Here is a 17,895-nt window from a genome sequence, read left to right on the forward strand (position 1 = left end):
GCGGCTGTCATCCCTGCAAATCCACCGATTCGTGGACATTATGCTGCGCCCCTCGCCAGGCGACGGCCTCTCAACGCCGGCGAAGCTTGATGGTATATTTGGGAATGACATGAGGTTGTGTATAGTCACCAGGGTGCGACCCAGAGATCGCGTTGCACCTCGGCAAGGTCGATGCTCTCAGAACAACCACTAGAAGTCGTGTTCGACGCCCCTTCGCTAGTGAGCTGAGCTCTTTGCGGCTTTGACCTTTAAAAAGCATGGCGCAAGTCTAGATCAACACCCAGATTCAGTGCCTCGCAGCAACGCTATGCCAATTTTGACGCCACCACCTGATTTTGGGTTTCGATAGGCCCTCGGCTGCCGTCTGCTAAGCACATCAGGGAAAGATGCAGGTCATAGCATTTGCGCCATGCCGTCCACGGGAGGAGCCAGGTCTCCACGTGCGCCGTCCCCAGTGCTGCTCAGGGAGCTAGCAATGGGCTTGTCATCCGTTGTCCCTCGTTTCTCTTCTTGCTCGTCATCACCTCAGCTCTCGATTCGACCGTCCAGCGAAGGGCTATTGTTGAGCGAGGATCAAAGGTTATGGGCCGTTGAAGTATCGCTTGTAGAGCAGTACGAGAAAAGCAAAGCATCCGTGCTGAGCATGCAAAGGAGCTGGAACAGGACCCTGTGGCACGCGCGATAACACAAACGGGCCTGCCTTGAGCCGCCTTCGACCCAGCATCTGCCAGTTCTCTCGCTGCGATGGGTATCTGGAGCCCCAAAAAGCATTACCTCAACCAGGTCGGCTTCGAGCAACACCAGGATCAGCCTAAACGCATCTCCACCTCGGCCGGCCACCGTCTCACCGTCATCCTCGAAAATGGAGCCTCCGATTCTCACACTTCGAAGACACGTGAAGCGCATCGTGATTCGATACGGAAGAGCGGGTTGAGTGCTATACTGGCCGATGTACCAGAGGATCGGGGTGCGAGTGCGCACTCAAGCGGGTATAGCTATAATGTATGGAGCGAGAACGAAAAGTTTGCAGCGCTGCGGAACCACAAGCAAATCGCGAAGAGAGGGGGTTGGAAGAGGTTACTGACCATACTCGCGGTCATCCTCTTGTTAATCATCGCATTGGGTGTCGGTCTGGGTGTGGGATTAAAGAAGAAGTCTGAAAGGTACGCGATATTGCTCATTGTGCAACACAGTTCTTCAGCTAACAGATCAAAGCTCCTCTTCCAGCACACCCACCACCAGCTCAAACTCCGATTCCGGCTCTGCAGACACTCCCGCCTCTCCGACTTCCACCTCAACGTCAAGTGCGAGTTCAAGCGCCCAGCCTTCTAACTTCCCTCTCGGTACATACAGCCTCGTAACCTTCCTTGACACAGTCCAAACGAACTGCACGTCCAACCCATTGACTTGGACATGCGCGCCCTATACCGACTACTACACATCGGTGTCCAAGTCTCAGGCAATTTTCAACTGGATCATTTCCGGCTCGAAAGACGCCTACAAAATCTCGTCCACCGACAACCCCTTCAGCATATCTTTCAAGAACGCCGACCTGGAACTTCTAGATGAAGGCAAGGATAATGAACGCTTCCGCTTCCAGATCGATCAAACCAAGACGGTCAGCCCAAGCACGAACCTGACGTCCGATAACGCAGCTGTAGAGTGCGACTTCGTAGGAAATCTGCAGGGTGTCATGTACACGAAGATGGCGAAGGAGTATCCGAGCGACCAAGACCCGGATGCTAGTACAACCTACACCACGTGGCCGTACGCTGTAAAGGTCGAGCAAACCGCAGCAGGCGGTAACAACGTGCCCAGCTGCTACAAAACTACTTCGAGTGGGCAGCATGGCGAGTCTGTCAGCCTTGAGGCAGAGGTTGAGACCACAATGTGCTCGTGTCTGTACAAAAATTGGCATACGCCCATGTAACCGCGCTTCAACATGTGTATAAACGGCGCTTGTAAGAGCAGAGTGCATTCGGTATTGTGTCAGGGCGTTTCAGCTTATTTGTATGTTCTTTAGCGTGGTGTTCATCTCTTTTGTCAACACAAGGGAACTGGTCCCAAACGATCTTACATAGCTGTTAATTTCTATTGTCTAACCATGCCCATTGAGCCTGTTGTAAATTTTCTGTTGTGCAAGGTGGTAAATAATGATTCACGTTTTGACTCCAACGACGAGTCCAGCAAGAGACTCCTCATTGCAAGTAAAGTCAATCCAAGCTAAGTCAATTCGCCAAAGCTGCATTTCCTGACCAAACACATGTCCGTGGTTCGCTACAATGGTATCATTACAATGCCGGTTCTGTTTCCCTTACTCTGCTTGGCGTATCGGTCATGGCTGCAGTTCGCCCTCAGCAAAAGCCCGACCCAGCTCCTTCGCGATGCCTAGCCGCAGTACCCTGATCACATCCTCGCCCTTCGCTCCCCGAGGGAAGCCTTTTCGCCAATCCCATCCCCTCTTTACATCATCGACACCTCCACCTTGAACCAGCACAGTCGAGCTCTCGGTGCTCACGCCTTCCACTGATCCAAGATCCATACTACCAATTAAGGAGTACTGTGAAGAGGCCGTCGTCAGGTTGGATGTTGATTTTTGCAATGAAGAGCGGGAATTGTGTTCATGGGCAGCAAGGAGCGTAGTAGAGAGTGCTTCTTCGCATTGTGCGCGAATCATGCTAGGAGCGGTTGAGAAGTCTTCAACGGCGGCGAGGAGTTCGTATAGGTGGCGGAGCGTGAGCGTGCGTCTCGGCTCTATACTATCGTTAGGAACTGTAGGGATATCTTAGGATAATACATACGGTTGACGAAGACAAGAGCCTCCCCGAGTAGAGGTAGTAGCACATCAACTTGTACCACAGTCTCGACTTCCTGGTCATAGAGCCCTCCTCGGATACTTGACGCTGCGCTCGAAATTATAACAGCAAGTGCATTGGCTGCTGTCCGCTTTCGCGCCATAGGCCGATGAGTTGGTTTCTCACCCTCCTTGAGCAGCACTTCCTCGTCTCGTAGGTCGTAGAACTTGCGTATGGTGGCATAGCCACTCAGGTAGTTCGACAGGAGCTCAGCAGCTTCAGAATCTAGGCTAGCAAGTTCGGTGAGGCTTTTTTTCGGTGACGTGATAAGCTTCTTGAGGGAGTTGTCCAGCTCGACTAAAGGTGGGTAGGCGATAGATTTGACTAGGCAATGCGCGACAAGCGCTCGCAGTACTTCTTGAATCTTGGATCCTGCATGTGCACGGGCGTAGTATAAGATTGCATCACCGTAATTCTTGGTATTGGCTTGTAGGTATTCGGCGAATTTCTGTTCACATTATTAGCCTCGCAACTGAGAGTTCACAGGAAGAGCGGAACATGTGAGTAGTCTGCAATTCGTTTGCATGTCATCTTGAAAATTAATATATGCATCCAGGCTTGAATCCTCGGTGCTTGTGGGTGGGGATTGAACTTACCCGAGCGATACCAAGTGCCTGGTCAGACAAGCCCATGCTGTGGCAGAGTTGAGTGACCTTGTCAACCTGCTCCACCGAAGTGAGAGGAAGCTCATCGAGGATTTTCTGTATTTGTTGGTTTCCCAGCAATGTGTCATCCAGCCTGCCTAGGATTTCAATCCCCACTTCCCATCCAGGTCGCGATGTACTTCCATCGTGACTCTTCAGCTGGGCTTTGGGTGAAAGTTGGTTGACATATGTGACCAGCAGGTTATCCTTCGATAAGCCAGTCTGAATCGGTTGGTTGTAGCTCAGGATCATCAAATCACTCTGATCTAAGTGATCAAAGATACCGTCTGAGCGCTTCAACCACCCACCCGCACTAGCTACTTCGGCAACCGCGGACGCAGCTACGAGTGAGAGGCTGCGCAGTATATGCAACGCTGCATCAACATTGTCATCGACTATGCTTGCAATACCAACCTCGAACGGATTGTTAGTCGCGAGCGTAAACGCATCGTCACCGCCATCGAAGACGGCCTGCAGGGCAGATGCGAGACGTCCTGAGTATGCTCTAGCATCCGTAGTCTGCGAGCGAAGTGTTGGGCCAAGAGAACGACGGCTAGCCGCAAGGCGTCCTTGGGCAAGTTCGTCCTCCTCGCCGTTCCACCAGACCGTAAGTAAGAACGCCGCCTCAATCCATGTTTGCGACCAAAGCAGGATTGACTCCTCATCTCCGATCAAGACGTTGTAGAATTTGAGGAGTCGGTCGTATACCGACCAGGGCACTTTGCACTCCACCTTTCGACCATGGGTACTAAGGCTAAAGTTTGCGCGGGACTGAGAGAGGCCAAAGTGGGAGCCTCCAAAGGATTGCGACAATGAAAATCGGTTCTGGCTTTCCCCTTCGGCAAGATCCTCGAGGTTGCGTTTTGCCTGACGTGCCAGCTGCCTGAAGATGTTCCAGTCGTGGCCCTTCACGTTCCAGTCATTGTTCAACGCTGGACATCGGCGAACTAGATTGACAGCTTCTTGTGTAGCATGCGTAGCATAATCCAGTTTGGAGCCTTTGTACCCAGATGTACCTTCGTCTTCTTGTGACGTATGTGCGACCGCAAAATTGGCTCCATTAAGCAGTTCCAGAGTAGTTGTAAATTGACCGCGCAGAGCTGTGACCAGCACCATGTCCCAGAAGTATACGTGCCCGGAGTATCCGCCTGATTGGGCCAAAACCTCGTTGATCTCGGTGTCGTCATCGACGGGCCGTTCAGTATTGAGCCAGTCAAGGAGCAATTTGGGTATGGGTATAGAGACTCCCGAACCATGCTGGGTGAGCGCTCGGAGCGCTGAAGATGTGCGCGTCTCTTCAATGAGATGAGGTGGATGGTGTATGGCGAAAAGTAGTTTTGCCAATGTTGCTGCTTGGGACAGCTTCTTCGCCGATGAGGTTTGCCACAGCGCCAGCAACTTTTGTGCAGTATCTTCTAGTATATCACTCTTGGACCCATGGTCTTCCGATGCATGATCTTGTAATCGCGCCAACAGCCGCTCCGTCTCTAATACGATATCATCTGACTCGGTCAAGGTTCCGGCATCGGCCTTGGATGTGAGACCTTTAGCAAGGCTAGTCAGGTCGTACATTTGTTGCTTCGCGCCGCTCTGGACAAGTCGTTGGCCATCGTTGTACTCGTCCATGCTGGACTGTGATGCAAATGACTGAGAGAAGCTATTCCTCATTAACATGCGATGCTCGTTTGCACCATCCATGTCTTCGTCCTCTTCGCCTTCTGCGTCGTCATCGTCCATTGCATCTTGGTCCGGCTGCTGGCTGTTCGGAAAGAGGCCGAAGCCAGAGCTCGCTGCGCGCCCACGCTGCGATGCTGGCCTTCCTTCAGCCGATGTCTTGAAGCGGCCTGATCCAAGGCCCTCGAGGACGGCATGCTTGGGCGGAGAGCTTCCGAACAGCGACTGCCCGGACTCGGAGCGACCAGGTACGAAATTTGGCCTCGTGCCAAAGAGGTCTTTCGCTGGAGGTGGATCGGCCGGGGTAGAGGAGATGAATGATCGACCTGGCGGCGGCCCCGCGGGGGTTGTTGACGGTACGTTTACACTATAGCCATGGCGGCCGGGCGTCGAGGGCGGCGACGAAGAATCGGGGACGCGAAACATGATGCGACGACTCGGATGGAGCTTTGCTTCTGCTTCCGGGCACGCACAAGAATCGTCAGGCTGTTGCGCGCTTGCACTAACAGAGTCGAGGTCGGGTCAGGGCGATTGGCAGTCCATCACAGTTGCGCGAGCGCGCTTGAGAAGCGAGAGTGCAATCTTGTAGCTGCAGCGCGCGGTGCTCGTGAACTTGGAGCTTGACGCACGTCTTGGCGCGTGCGCGAGGCGCGAAACTCGACTTCGGGCAAACGTCGGGTGTATCCAGGCATGTTTTTGCCGTAGTCGCCTCGACTCTCGCGTGCTGCATGCTTTCTACAATCTCCACAACCCTCGTTCGCGTTGCACATATGCACCTCTGCTGGACAGTCACCGGAGCGCCGTGGGGCCTGACGCGCGCACGGGGCCCTGCCACAGTGTGGACGAGGCATGCAAGCGGCCATCTGAACACTGTTGGTGTAGATCCAAGGCCCGGTCGGTGTAGGTGAGTTTGGCGCCCCAGCATCTGCTTTTGCACATGTCATGGCATGACACGCTGCCCCAGAGCGGCCCGTTATCATTCTTCTCCGCGCCTCTCCAATATATGATGCTTGCTTTTCGCCCGCGTACCTCTCCTGGGCTGGGGGCTGGCGCGGGGCTTTTGGCTTCTGTCCCCGCTGGCCATGCCAATCGGGTCGGCACCGAATCAAGGCTCGGCCGGGCAACATCGCATGCGTTCGGGGTTCCTGCGCGCATGCAGCGTCGTTGCGGCAGGCTGCGCCCCAGTTGCCTTGACGAGAGCGACGAGCAGGGATTTGCCACGCGTGCTTGTAAGGTACCCGAACGCCGCTTGCGGTCGTCGACGGCATGCTAGCAAGCTTAGCCTGCTGATGGCTGACCGAGCACTTGACGTACGACGTCCACGGGCTCCCGCCACCTACCGAAGCCTTGTCTAATACTTTCCGTGCCCGCCCCGTCATGTCGTAGACTGCATTTCCGCTGCCTCGCTGCCGTGCGACCCATCCAAATCAATGTCCGCCCCAACCCTAATGTTCAGCCCTTTATCTGCTTGTTGATAATCTCCGCAACCGCCCTGTGCCTGGGTCTTCCCGCGCGACTTTCATCATGTGGGCGAAGACAAAGACCAGCAGCAAGGCCGGCTTCGACAAGCTGTACGGCCTGGTCGACAAGCTAGGCCCGCCCGTCAACCGTCTTAGCAACAAGCTGGGTTCCGAAGCTTTCTGGCCCACAACCCTCGACAAGGAGAGCGACAAGGCTGCGCGCATTTTGAAGAGTTTCTGCAAAGATGGCTTCTACCAGGAAGAGGAACGGCCTATCGCAGAGGGCCCCAGAACAAAACAGAAAGTGCTCAAGAAAATTCCGACCGAGGTATGTTCACGCTGCCTGCGTTGTGACCGACTGCGAGTCGCATGCGAGACATGTTACATCAAAGCGTATGACTAACAGATCTTTTAGGTAATCAAGAATGCAAAAGGCCTTGCCATTTTCACGACCATGCGAACCGGTCTCTGGTTCTCCGGCGCCGGTGGAAGCGGCATTCTAATCGGCCGGACAGAGGATGGAACTTGGTCACCGCCCTCAGGCATCATGCTGCATACCGCCGGCTTGGGTTTCTTGGCCGGGATTGATATCTACGACTGCGTCGTTGTTATCAACACGCAGCAAGCACTTGACGCTTTCACCAAGATTCGATGTACTCTTGGCGGAGAAGTCAGCGCTGTCGCTGGTCCCGTCGGGATAGGTGGGATTCTTGAGACAGAAGTCCACAAACGCCAGGCTCCGGTTTTTACATACATGAAATCGAGGGGCCTATACGCCGGCGTGCAAGTCGATGGGACTATTATTATCGAACGCACAGATGAAAATGAGCGATTCTACGGAGAGCGGATCGGTGTTGGTGACATCTTAAGAGGCAAGAGTCGGCATCCGCCTTATGAGATCAAGAGGCTGCACGAGACTATCAAAGCTGCACAGGGAGACTCGGACTTTGACGAGTCGATGATTCCGAGTGAGCCACCTCCGGCTGACTATGAGATCGAAGCTTCCACAGACAAGACCTTCGGCATTCCTGATAAAGAAGATCCCGACCCTTACGGAGTATTAGCACTACAGGATGCGGGTTTCGAGATCAAGGAAGCGGGCACCCACAAGCGGCCCACCAGCGAGCAATTCGAGTTTAACCCATCTCCGACTAGCCCAATATACTCAACGTTCAGACGAAGCTTCGATCGCTCAAGCATCGATGGCCGAAGCGTCAGCAGAAGGTCCTCTTGGAGGACCAGCACTATCAGCAGTGTCCTGGAACCACGGACGCCTTCGAAGATGGTGGATATGAGCACACAAACTGACACGGATGCGCCTGCGCCGATACAAGTACCACCGCCTCTGCCTCCACGACAGAATCACACACCCAGTCCTACGTTAGCGGACATTCCCGAATCAAAAGTTATTGAAGATACCCCAACAAAAGAAACTGAAAATTCATTGGTTCGCAAGAGCGAAGAAACGGATGAAACCCCTATTATCCCTTCCGCCGAAAATACTGCACGAGAACCTCCAGTGTTCGACGATGTTGACCTGGATGATGAAGCCTCGGACGAAGAGGAGCCTATTATTGAGGAAATACACCAAGCCGCAGCACCGCAAACCATCACCCGCGCTCGCATCGTTCAAGTCGCTAAGCCCATGGCACCAAAACTGCCACCCAGGAACCCATTCCGTAATCGAAGCTCGTTTCAATCCACCACGTCAAACGATGAATTGGCACGCGACGCCTCGACGGCCCCTTCGCCTGTGACGGGCCACAGCCCACCTGCCACCCCCTCGCTTAAGGACGGCTCTTCTGCTTCCTCGATCGACGATTTCGAGCGACTTGAGCACGTCAATAAGGAGCATTACCCGCAAGTTTCATACGAGCCCAAAGAGCAGAAGGAAGAAAAAGACGACTTCCATTCACTCCCAGAGTCACCAAACAAGGCTATCCCTGGAGGTTTCCATTAGATTTGGTTCCTGTTTGCACATTTTGGTGTACCTTGATTTTAATTTTGCTCCGCACGTTCATATCCCTTTTCGCCGCCTGTCTGCTTTTCGTCAGCGTGCATCTACATTCCGCATTCGCGAGCCGACGTGCAGATCTTCGCCTAGCGTTCGGCTCAGACCGTACGGTTTGTTGTTATTTGGTCGGCGCTTCTCTGGTTTGATATCACTGGTACTGCTTGAGATACCGTCAAAGGTTTGGAAGGACGATTTACGATCTTATGTATATCTCACCGCGACGTAACGCTGATCTGTTGCTGTAGCAAAAGTAGAACTATTGTTTAGTATCCGAGTGCAGCAAAACAGGCTGAATATTATCGAGCTAATGTCTGGTTCACTAGAAAATGGTTACGTGAGTGATTGCAGAGGCTAGACCAAGCACCGGTACACTTTCCACGTCGGCGTTGACACCATCTGGTACACTATGCATTGCCACGTTTCTAGCTCATAACGCAAAAAATTAAACCTGGGGGCAGCGCGGAGCAACGGGGCCGTCTACCTGCCGTGGACAAAGAAAGCTTCGATTGAATTCACCACAACGTTGATGAATTCTTGTTCCTGGTCACTCACGGAAATCTAAGTCAGCAGTGATAGTTTGTCTGATCATTGGCTGCTTTTGGATGTAAATTTTATCTGTAAAGCCGATTGCAGACTCACGCTCAGCGTACGTATGCTTGCGGAAGCTCGGAGAATTTGGCGCTAGAAACTGAACCATCTAGCAATGGAAGGGAGGACGCATGTATACCCAGTCATGCAGGTTCTAGATGTGCTATATACACCGCGGTTCTCTCTGTGTGGTGCTATGGCGGAAGTTCGATTGCCGCCGCAACGGTGCTATATGCAAGGGCGGTATATTGGAAAGCAACACAATCAATTACCCCAAGTAAGGTGCCTACCCAGCCTTCAAGCTTCTGATGTTCGCCAGTCACGTGGGGATTAGTCAGGACGAGCTCCACTGTTGACCGCCTAGCGCCCGACCAGAGCTACAAAAAGTCACAGCTCCCCACCTTGCTCACTTTTTCCCCTCAACGGTCTGCCTCTCCAACGCTGCGTTTCTTTGCTCACACACGGACACCGAGCTCGCCTCGCGCTGTCATCTCTAGCAAATGAGAAATTCGGAGTAATCTTCACTTCTTCTGCCAGCACCTCGTTCGCGAGTGCTAGCACGACTGCCCGTAAGGGCCTGGCGTGACTCACGTCTGCATTCGGCATCAGAAAGCTCAGGGCCCAAGCGCTGCGCCTGGCGTAGTGTCTTGGTGTCTCTATGGGAGTCGGTGCGAAGATTGTGTGCGCTGCGGCGCGACACTGTAGTACAATACGCAGCGTATCTGGACTTCAGTAGCCTTTGGCGAAAGAGCGAGGGTATCATTCGATTCTGATTACTCAGGCGAGGCAGGCCGTTCCAATTTTCTTTTCTCAGGTATGTCTGACAGCTGACCATGGAAGAACAAGGATACTGCTAATATTTCATCAAATCGCTCATTGACCTAAATGCCTGCTCTTCGTTCGATTCTGCGCCGCGCCATGCGCCCATCCCGTCTACTCGTCACTTCGACCGCTTACTCCTTGGTATACATGATATCGGTCCTCATAGTATACTTGATTCCGCTCTTTACATCATCGCCCGAATGAAGAAGGTTGCGATGCTGGAAAATGAGGATGCGCCCACTCTTCGGGTCAACATCGATCTTCTTGTCCATTCGATAATCGTAGAATGTGGTTGCGCCGCCCTTGAGCTGGTCTGCGGCGTCGTTGAGATACAGGTGGAGCGTAAAGTACGAGCGCTCTGTGCCGTCAGGCGTTTCGTAGCAGCCATCATTGTGGGCTTTTTGATCAGTGGTTGCTAATCAGTAGAGACAAAATACATAATACATACCTTTGAAGTACTCCCCTCCCACATATTTCAAGAATCGCATCCTCTCATTCAATCGTGTCACTTTCCAGGTTTCTTTGCGCTTTGCAGGCCCAAGACCAGTCACGTCGGCCCAGTCTTGCAACCGGTGGATGTCAGGAACCGAATCCTGTATCCTCGCCCATATTTTAGCAACCACCTCGCGGTCATCCCAGATGATACGCCCGCACTTCCTGGTGTCCTCATACAGCCTCTGTTGACCATTTCCAACATTCACCATTGCCCGCTCCCATTCGCCTGCGGTGGTCGCTTCTGCAGCCTTCGTCAACCAATCACATTCCTCCTCTGATAGAACGCCGTCCAGAATGACAGCCCATCGACCTTCATATACTGGTATGCCCTCCTTCTTGAAGTCGACGACGTGCTTGATGAGGTTTGGAGCTGGTCCGTCGAGGAACCCTTGGGGCAGCTCGGCCTTCTTTGCTGAAGCCATGGCGAACGATTTGAATAGATGAGCTGAAGCTGCAGGTAAACGTAAAACAGGTGGTGGAACTCGTGCTGCACACAGGCGAAAAACGTTCATTGTGTTTTATATGAGTTGATGGGCGAGCTGCTCCATGTTTGCTGCCTGGCAGCGCAGCGCTAAGATCTCCCCACTGCGCCTCCTGGCAAAAAGTCATTCGCCTTTTCGCATAGGCAGGTAACATCATCTGTGACTCGGCATCCCGGAGTCGGCAATATATGTAGACCAATGTGACGGACTACACATGCATCAATGTAGTTGCGGCGTGGAGTTGCAGGTGAACAGTCGGGCACGTGAAGATCGGAGTCCAGCGCGCGATCAGATCCCGAGACTGTCCGGTTGCTGTTTCAGGTTTCCAGTGGCACGACATCACCGGGCAACGGTCGATCGTCTCCACTGCAAGGCACCTTTTGCGACCGCGTCTTGTGCGCGCAACTTGCTAGCTCCGGTTGCTTTGCGCGAGCGCGACACTAATGCGCTGTCCTCAGCCGCCCGCCGTTTGTTTCCACTTACCGCGCCAAGCCTGATCTCGACCTTACCTCTAATTTCCCGCCTTCACCTCATCGTCCATCGCCAATTGCGCCGCCCGCATCCCGTCGAACACTCCAGTCTTCACCGCGCGTCGGGCCCACCGCCCAACTTCTACCGACTCCTTGTCGCTCGTTCTAGTTTACTACGCCGTCACCTCTCGGGGATAGCAGCTCTATCGCACGCGCTTCCCATTGTCAACTCCGTCGCTCGCAGCCACACCAAGACAACGCAACTTCGAACAAATCGCCTACCTCGACTGCGCGCTGAGAGAACACACCGCCCGCCGCTATGTCGGACTCACCGCTGCCGGCGGAGCTCAACCGCAACCGGTTTCCTAACCTGTTCGAGGTGTTGAGTCGCAAGACGGTGGCCCCGCTCGATCTCTTCTCCTTCTACATATACATGCGCGACCAGCAACGATCGGTAGACTATCTGGATTTCTGGTGGGTTGCCCTCAGTACGCGTTCCATGAAGCTTGCACTAACCGAGTACCAGGCTTGATGTGTCCCAACATCTTCAGCTATGCCGCCTGTACGTGCGCCGGCTCCACCGCTCCGTGATTGAGGATACGCCGGATATGGAGAAGAACAGCAAGAGGTCGTCATACATCCTGGACAATGCTGGAGAGGGCCCTTCTGGCGAGAAGGGCAACGTATCTGATCAGCGTCTCTCTGCCTTCCTACGGTCAGACCACGGAAGCCGCCAACACTCGCCACAGAACAGTCAAGGAAGCAACCAGAGTCGCGAGGTGCCCGGCCGCCCGAGTTTCATGACCTTGCACACGGACTCGCCGCAAGATTCATCGCCAGGTCAGAACTCATCTGGCGACAACCAACCTAGACGAGAAGACCTGCGGGCGTCTGCCGAGAAGATCCTATATACGTACCTGTTGCCTGGCTCGGAGCGAGAGATCATCATCCCACAGAGTATCCTGCACGATGTTCAGGAGGCCATTGAAGGGCCCGACCAGCGAAGCGACCCGGAATTGTTCGACGCGGCAAAGGACTATGTCTTCCAGGCCATGGAGCGGGACGCTTTCCCCGGCTTCCTACAGAGCAAAGGGCTGGGCAATCTCGTCCCGCAAAGCATGATGATCCGCCTGATCATTGGCCTTATTAGCTTCTTCGGCGCCGTATGGACAGCGTTCATCCTCATCTTCTTGAATAAGTCACGAGCGACTAGGTGCTGGGTATGCGAACAATTGTTTGTTTTGGCATCTGAAACGAATGTGCTAACGACCATAGGTCATTCTTCCCTTCACAGTCGCCCTCTACTTCATCTTCACACACCAATACATGCTTGACCCCATATTGGCTTTGATTGGTTACAGCGAGTATACTCTGATGGACTTCAACCGGATACGGGAGCCGTTCGTCAGGAAGACGCTGAACGCACGATCAGCTACCATGCTAGGGCTGTTTGTGCTCGTCGACACGGCAGTGTGTTGCCTCTTCATCTTTGTTCCAGGTAAGCGGCTGTGAGCCTACTGCTCCTTCTCAAGCGTTTTTGCCCTTACCCTTTCTTTCCTTGATGTTCACCGTGTTCTCTGTCGCATTGGTTCTTTGTTATTCCACAGTTGCAGTAATAGCGGGAAATGGGTTTCTTTTTTTCTTTCTTGATACCAATGGAATGCTCAAAGAGAGAGGTCGCAGAAGAATGTCACGTCTGACAGGTTTCTTTTGTCAGGCGACTGGGGGCCGTTGAAGTCTTGGGAATTCGATCTCGGCGCGGTGTTTAGGCTTTCCAGCGCAACTCAAATGACGCGCGATGGGCTACTCTCTCTGGGGGCCTGGGTCCGCGGTCACGATCCAGCGTGTTCTGTCAAGTCTGTAGATCATGGCAATACAACCCGACCGATGCAAAGACAAGTTCCACGAACAGTCAAGGGACAATCGCAGTGACAAGAAGTAGCAGTTGCACTCAAAAGACAATACTAGTCAGGGTTTTGCATGGCTGGTTGCTGGTGCATCTGTGATGGCGTCTGCGGGGTGGCCCGGGCGCCCATGACGTTCACAGATGGACCTCGAGCTATGAAGCTTTTCGACGCCAGCACTACTACGCGGCCGAGCAAGCCGTCTGCGCATGCCTCAGCACCAAAGTACCCGCAACCATTTTGCAATCTCGTGCGCTTTCTAGCGGCCCGACTAGTGCCAGTCCCACCGCGCTCGCGCGTACCGCACGCCAGCCGACGACATGGATTCCTTCAAGCTGCTCCAAGGCCCCATGAGCGCGCCCACGGCGAAGAGCAAGAGGAACCCCACGGTGTTGATGACAGACACCCGCGACACGCCTCCCAGACGACCTGTGACGCAAAGACAAGACACGGCCCAGTTCCGACCCGGCGCAAAGCTCATCTCGGTCGACAACATCCTCCAGTACGCTTCCGATATCCCATCCGCCCAACGTCGCGGCCCCCCTGGCCATCGCCCCCTCATGCATACGCGCACCCCCAGCGGTCGGCATCCGCTCGACCCCAAGCTCACCGGCCGTCTGATCCCCGCGCATATGCCCTCGCGGACGAGCAAATTGAGCGAGAAGCTGGTGTTGCTGCCCGACACGCAGGAGGACGACGACGACGAGAAGGGCGATTTTGACGACGAGGAGGAAGGCCCACCTACGGATGAGGATCTGGCGAGACGCACCACCAAGGGCGGGCCCAAGGACAAGAGCTACGCAGAGAGATTGCCCAAGGCACGCAGAGCAGAGAAGCTCTCGAGAGTCACGGCATACTGCACTGCGCAGGCATACAAGATGAAGAGCACGGCTGAGTTCGTGAAGACGCAGCACAACGCGCGGACGAAGCTCTACGACGACTGCCTGTACTGCGTCTACCATCTCCCGCTGCTGCCGGGAAGCGACGGCTACCGCGTGCGGAGCAGTCCTGCGCTGAAGAGCCCTGGCGGAAAAACAGTGCTTGACGAGGAGATTGAAAGGAACGAGCGGAGGGAGCATAGCGAAAGCTACTTCGAGGACACGGAAGAATTCAGTGTGCGACATGGCGACGATGAAGACCCCGCGCACAGTCCACGCCGCGACTTCGAGGAGTACTCTCCATCGCGTGACATATTAGACGGCATGCCCTCGCGCGTCCCGCCGAATGCACTGTCCTTTGGGGAAATGTTCGTCTTCTCCTACGGAGTAGTCGTCTTCTGGAACTTCACCGAGAAGCAAGAAAAGGACATTCTCGCCGATCTCACCTTCAGTACTTCGTCTACCAACATCTTGCTTGCCACCAGACCGTTGAACGAAGAGGATTTCGAGACCGAGGAATTCCACTTCGAGTACAACCCTGACATACCCAGGCCGAGAGTGTACAACGACATGATAACCCTAAAGAGCGGAGACCACATGATCAAGTTGGCCATGAGCCATGGCATTGCGCAGAGCACGAAGTTGAGTTTGTTCGAAGAAGGCATGGCGAGAACGATGCTGCAAGCGCAGTACGTCCCGAAGCGGCTCGCCTTGACCGGAAACCTAGGCATGGCGAGAACCGATGTGGTCAAGATGATTGGACAACTGTTTACCAGTCGTGTGGACGTCAATCTCTGTAAGTCCCCATTACAATCTTTGACAAATAGTATGCTCATTGGTGGTTAATAGCTTCGAACATGCTCGACACGCCCAACTTCTTCTGGGACTCGGAGCCCACGCTGCACCCGCTGTATAACGCCGTGCGCGAGTACCTGGAGATCAAGCCGCGTATTCAGGTTCTCAACGAGCGCTGCAGAGTGTTCCTCGATCTTGGTGAGATCCTGTCTGACTCCATCTCTGACAAGAAGATGACGAGAATCACCTGGATCATCATCTTCCTCATTGTCATCAGTATATGCGTCACGTGTTTGGAGGTAAGTCGTCCAGTCACTGATTTCCCAGGAAGCTACCCCGGAAATCACATTCCTTGCAACAACATACGCTGACTACTGCTAACCAGGTTCTCCTCCGCTTTGCTATTCTGCAAGGCAGAGGAAAGGCTGTTGACGTGGGCAGCCTTCGTCGTGCCTCCATTGCGGGACCTACACTGCTGTTAGGACGGTCGGTGGCTTGGGGTGTCAGAAGTATCAAGGGGGTTGTTGGATCCTAGTTTCCTTTTTCTCCTTTTTGAATCAGCTTAGCGATGGCGCTCATGGTTACTTGGAACTGCAATGTATATAGTTATGCATATTGTTAGGCAAGGAGGCACGTCGATAATGTAGCCTCTCCAAGATTCGCAATTCCATTAGGCTCTTTTGCGTTATTCGTTCCAGGCTGAGTCTCATGGCTGTTCCTCCGCAGCAACAGCTGCTTTGCTACATCATTTCTCAATATGCATCTTTGATTCTGTCACTCCAAGCATCGTGTGATATATGCGAATGAATCCAGTCATGTCAACAGAGGTATGTACTATGCCAGTCGAGGAACTTGAGAAAAGTACAACCAAGCGGCTGTGCAGTCATGTGCAACAGTAAGAGATGTTCATGAATTGTACTGTGACAAATTACATGCAGTCGTCTATCGACAACGAAACCCACACCAAAACGCCTATTTTCGTAACGTTACGCCGCCGATGAGGCTGGTACGTATCCAATAACGCCTGGGGACACCGCCCCTATCCATTAGGTCTTGGCCGTCAGACACATATGGCCAGCCAAGTATGTAACACGCATGTATGCAGTAGCTAATCGAAGTCGAGACAGATCGAGTGAGGAGGGTGGCAGCAGTGATGCAGAGTGATGAGTAATTCCCATGCTTTTATTCCCGGTGGAGTGGACCCCTACGCGAAGGAGCTCGAGGACATATCCCATCGTTCCCGAGCGCCGTGTCAGTCAATGCTCAGGGATTGAAGATCGGCGGTGGTTGTTATTTCGGAGAGGTGGAAGTGGTAAGAGGCTATCCCTTTTGCTGATTGATCTTCAAGTCCATGACATACTGCATCAGAGAGCAGTCTTCGCATTTGACGAGGGCCTGAAGGGCCTTGATGCGTGTCTTCAGAAGCTGATTCTCATCCTGGAGCGCCTTCTTGTCCTTCTCGATGTTCTTGATGTGAGCGGTTGCCGAGGCAAGGATGACAGCTTTGCTGGGCTTCGAGGGAGCGGGGAGGTCTTCGATGTCGGCGCCGTCACAGCCGCGCTGGTTTTGCTGGAGAGAGGGTACGACCCGGCGGAGGGATTCGAGTTGTGTGTTTAGCGACTCCCGGTACTTTCTCTCGACCTGGTTGTGGGGTAGCCGGCGGCGAGGCTTGGCCTTCTCCTCTTCTGCTCGAGCTTGCGGTGAGTCCTCGGATTCGCTCTTTACCTTCGAATTTTGCTCAGTGTCGATGCTGTTTCCAGAAGCAAAATGGCGGCCATTCGACTCATCCACTGAGACGTCGCTCTCTGATCTCTTTCTCGAGTGTGAGTGTGACTTTATTTCGACAACACCATCTTCAGGCATGGCTTCTTGAGCTTCGTTGAGTAGGTTGCTGATGGTAGAGGTGGGTAGATTATCGTCGTTAGCGAACAGGAAAGGGGCGCAGCCTCCTCCGCAGCTTGATGGATTCGGTGGCGGCCCATCCTGATCGTGGTTGGGGCACAGCGGCGATGTCCAGCATGCCGATAGAATGTCGGCCTTGGCCTTGTGTGGACGTTTAGTCGTTGAACCCGTCGAAGCTTTGTTCTCAGTAGCGGTCTTTGTGGAGTTGGAAGAACTGTTTGGTCCATTGGGGAAGGTGAGGTCCTCAACGAAGCCAGACTCAAGGTTGTTGGGAAACAAAGACTCGTACTGTGGATTGGGAAAGGTGTTTGCTCTTGAGATGGAGGGCTTCTGCATGAGCGGCATCTCGGCGACACGGTTGAAGGATGCAGAGTTCTCTGACGTCAAAGGACTGTTGCCAGTCAAAGCGGTGCCAACAGAGGGCTCTGGTGATGACTCGGATGTCGACTCGCCCCCAGTGGTCGATTCGCCAAAAGGCTGCAGCACCTCGAGATCGCTTAAAAAGTAGTCGTTGGGCGCAAAGAGGGAGTCGTTGAAGTAAGGGTCAGCTGATGTGCCGTTGAGGAGAGAGTCGAAGTCTACTCCAGGTTCTTGGGAGCCTGAAGTGCGCGTAGAACTTGATTTTGGCATCTCAGATGTGAAGTCTGTTGGTGGTGTTGTGATGTCCGGCCATTGATCGTTCGGTATATTGAAGGCCTCGTCAATGAGAAAGGCATCCCAGTTGAGGGCCATGGTGATTGTCAGAGATTTGCCGGAGGCTCGAGGGGTCTCAGGCGAGGATCAGGAGATAGTCAGGTAACGATGGGGCGAGGCGCCAAGCAGGGTGGTAAGACTAATCCCACGAGAGGAAGGCCTGGTCACAGCTGCGACAATTGTAGATAAGTTGGTGCGTTCCCTTGCTCACGGTGCACA

At 53.7% G+C, this 17,895-nt stretch overlaps 8 protein-coding genes across 8 annotated transcripts; 4 read left to right on the plus strand and 4 right to left on the minus strand.

The window, feature by feature from the left end:
• Nucleotides 1-492: 492 nt before the first annotated feature.
• Nucleotides 493-2,160, plus strand: CC84DRAFT_1258774 (uncharacterized protein). Its single transcript, XM_018184856.1, has 2 exons — nucleotides 493-1,163; nucleotides 1,216-2,160. The coding sequence occupies exons 1-2, from the start codon at nucleotides 745-747 to the stop codon at nucleotides 1,928-1,930; spliced, it is 1,134 nt and encodes a 377-aa protein (XP_018038108.1). The 5' UTR covers nucleotides 493-744; the 3' UTR covers nucleotides 1,931-2,160.
• Nucleotides 2,107-5,599, minus strand: CC84DRAFT_1243490 (uncharacterized protein; the record flags this gene model as incomplete). The annotated part of the gene is made up of 3 exons (XM_018184115.1): nucleotides 2,107-2,754; nucleotides 2,802-3,303; nucleotides 3,452-5,599. 3 exons carry the CDS (start codon nucleotides 5,597-5,599, stop codon nucleotides 2,336-2,338), a joined length of 3,069 nt encoding a protein of 1,022 aa, XP_018038109.1. The 3' UTR covers nucleotides 2,107-2,335.
• A 181-nt stretch (nucleotides 5,600-5,780) lies between these two features.
• Nucleotides 5,781-6,488, minus strand: CC84DRAFT_708658 (uncharacterized protein). Its single transcript, XM_018187130.1, has one exon. It carries the CDS (start codon nucleotides 6,326-6,328, stop codon nucleotides 5,963-5,965), a length of 366 nt encoding a protein of 121 aa, XP_018038110.1. The 5' UTR covers nucleotides 6,329-6,488; the 3' UTR covers nucleotides 5,781-5,962.
• A 209-nt stretch (nucleotides 6,489-6,697) lies between these two features.
• On the plus strand, nucleotides 6,698-8,593 carry CC84DRAFT_1088307 (DUF500-domain-containing protein; the record flags this gene model as incomplete). Its single annotated transcript, XM_018174251.1, has 2 exons — nucleotides 6,698-6,961; nucleotides 7,049-8,593. The coding sequence occupies 2 exons, from the start codon at nucleotides 6,698-6,700 to the stop codon at nucleotides 8,591-8,593; spliced, it is 1,809 nt and encodes a 602-aa protein (XP_018038111.1).
• Nucleotides 8,594-10,188: 1,595 nt separating this feature from the next.
• Nucleotides 10,189-10,974, minus strand: CC84DRAFT_1216658 (uncharacterized protein; the record flags this gene model as incomplete). The annotated part of the gene is made up of 2 exons (XM_018182827.1): nucleotides 10,189-10,454; nucleotides 10,506-10,974. The coding sequence occupies 2 exons, from the start codon at nucleotides 10,972-10,974 to the stop codon at nucleotides 10,189-10,191; spliced, it is 735 nt and encodes a 244-aa protein (XP_018038112.1).
• Nucleotides 10,975-11,444: 470 nt separating this feature from the next.
• On the plus strand, nucleotides 11,445-13,372 carry CC84DRAFT_714095 (regulator of G protein signaling superfamily). The gene is made up of 3 exons (XM_018187133.1): nucleotides 11,445-11,978; nucleotides 12,031-12,724; nucleotides 12,780-13,372. The coding sequence occupies exons 1-3, from the start codon at nucleotides 11,824-11,826 to the stop codon at nucleotides 13,014-13,016; spliced, it is 1,086 nt and encodes a 361-aa protein (XP_018038113.1). The 5' UTR covers nucleotides 11,445-11,823; the 3' UTR covers nucleotides 13,017-13,372.
• A 386-nt stretch (nucleotides 13,373-13,758) lies between these two features.
• Nucleotides 13,759-15,616, plus strand: CC84DRAFT_1088476 (DUF155-domain-containing protein; the record flags this gene model as incomplete). Its single annotated transcript, XM_018174255.1, has 3 exons — nucleotides 13,759-15,082; nucleotides 15,136-15,380; nucleotides 15,467-15,616. 3 exons carry the CDS (start codon nucleotides 13,759-13,761, stop codon nucleotides 15,614-15,616), a joined length of 1,719 nt encoding a protein of 572 aa, XP_018038114.1.
• Nucleotides 15,617-16,401: 785 nt separating this feature from the next.
• On the minus strand, nucleotides 16,402-17,715 carry CC84DRAFT_1216661 (uncharacterized protein; the record flags this gene model as incomplete). The annotated part of the gene is made up of 1 exon (XM_018182828.1): nucleotides 16,402-17,715. One exon carries the CDS (start codon nucleotides 17,713-17,715, stop codon nucleotides 16,402-16,404), a length of 1,314 nt encoding a protein of 437 aa, XP_018038115.1.
• Between the last annotated feature and the right edge of the window lie 180 nt (nucleotides 17,716-17,895).

This window comes from Paraphaeosphaeria sporulosa (genome assembly GCF_001642045.1).
Source record: "Paraphaeosphaeria sporulosa strain AP3s5-JAC2a unplaced genomic scaffold CC84scaffold_4, whole genome shotgun sequence".
In the NCBI taxonomy this organism is placed as follows: domain Eukaryota; kingdom Fungi; phylum Ascomycota; class Dothideomycetes; order Pleosporales; family Didymosphaeriaceae; genus Paraphaeosphaeria; species Paraphaeosphaeria sporulosa.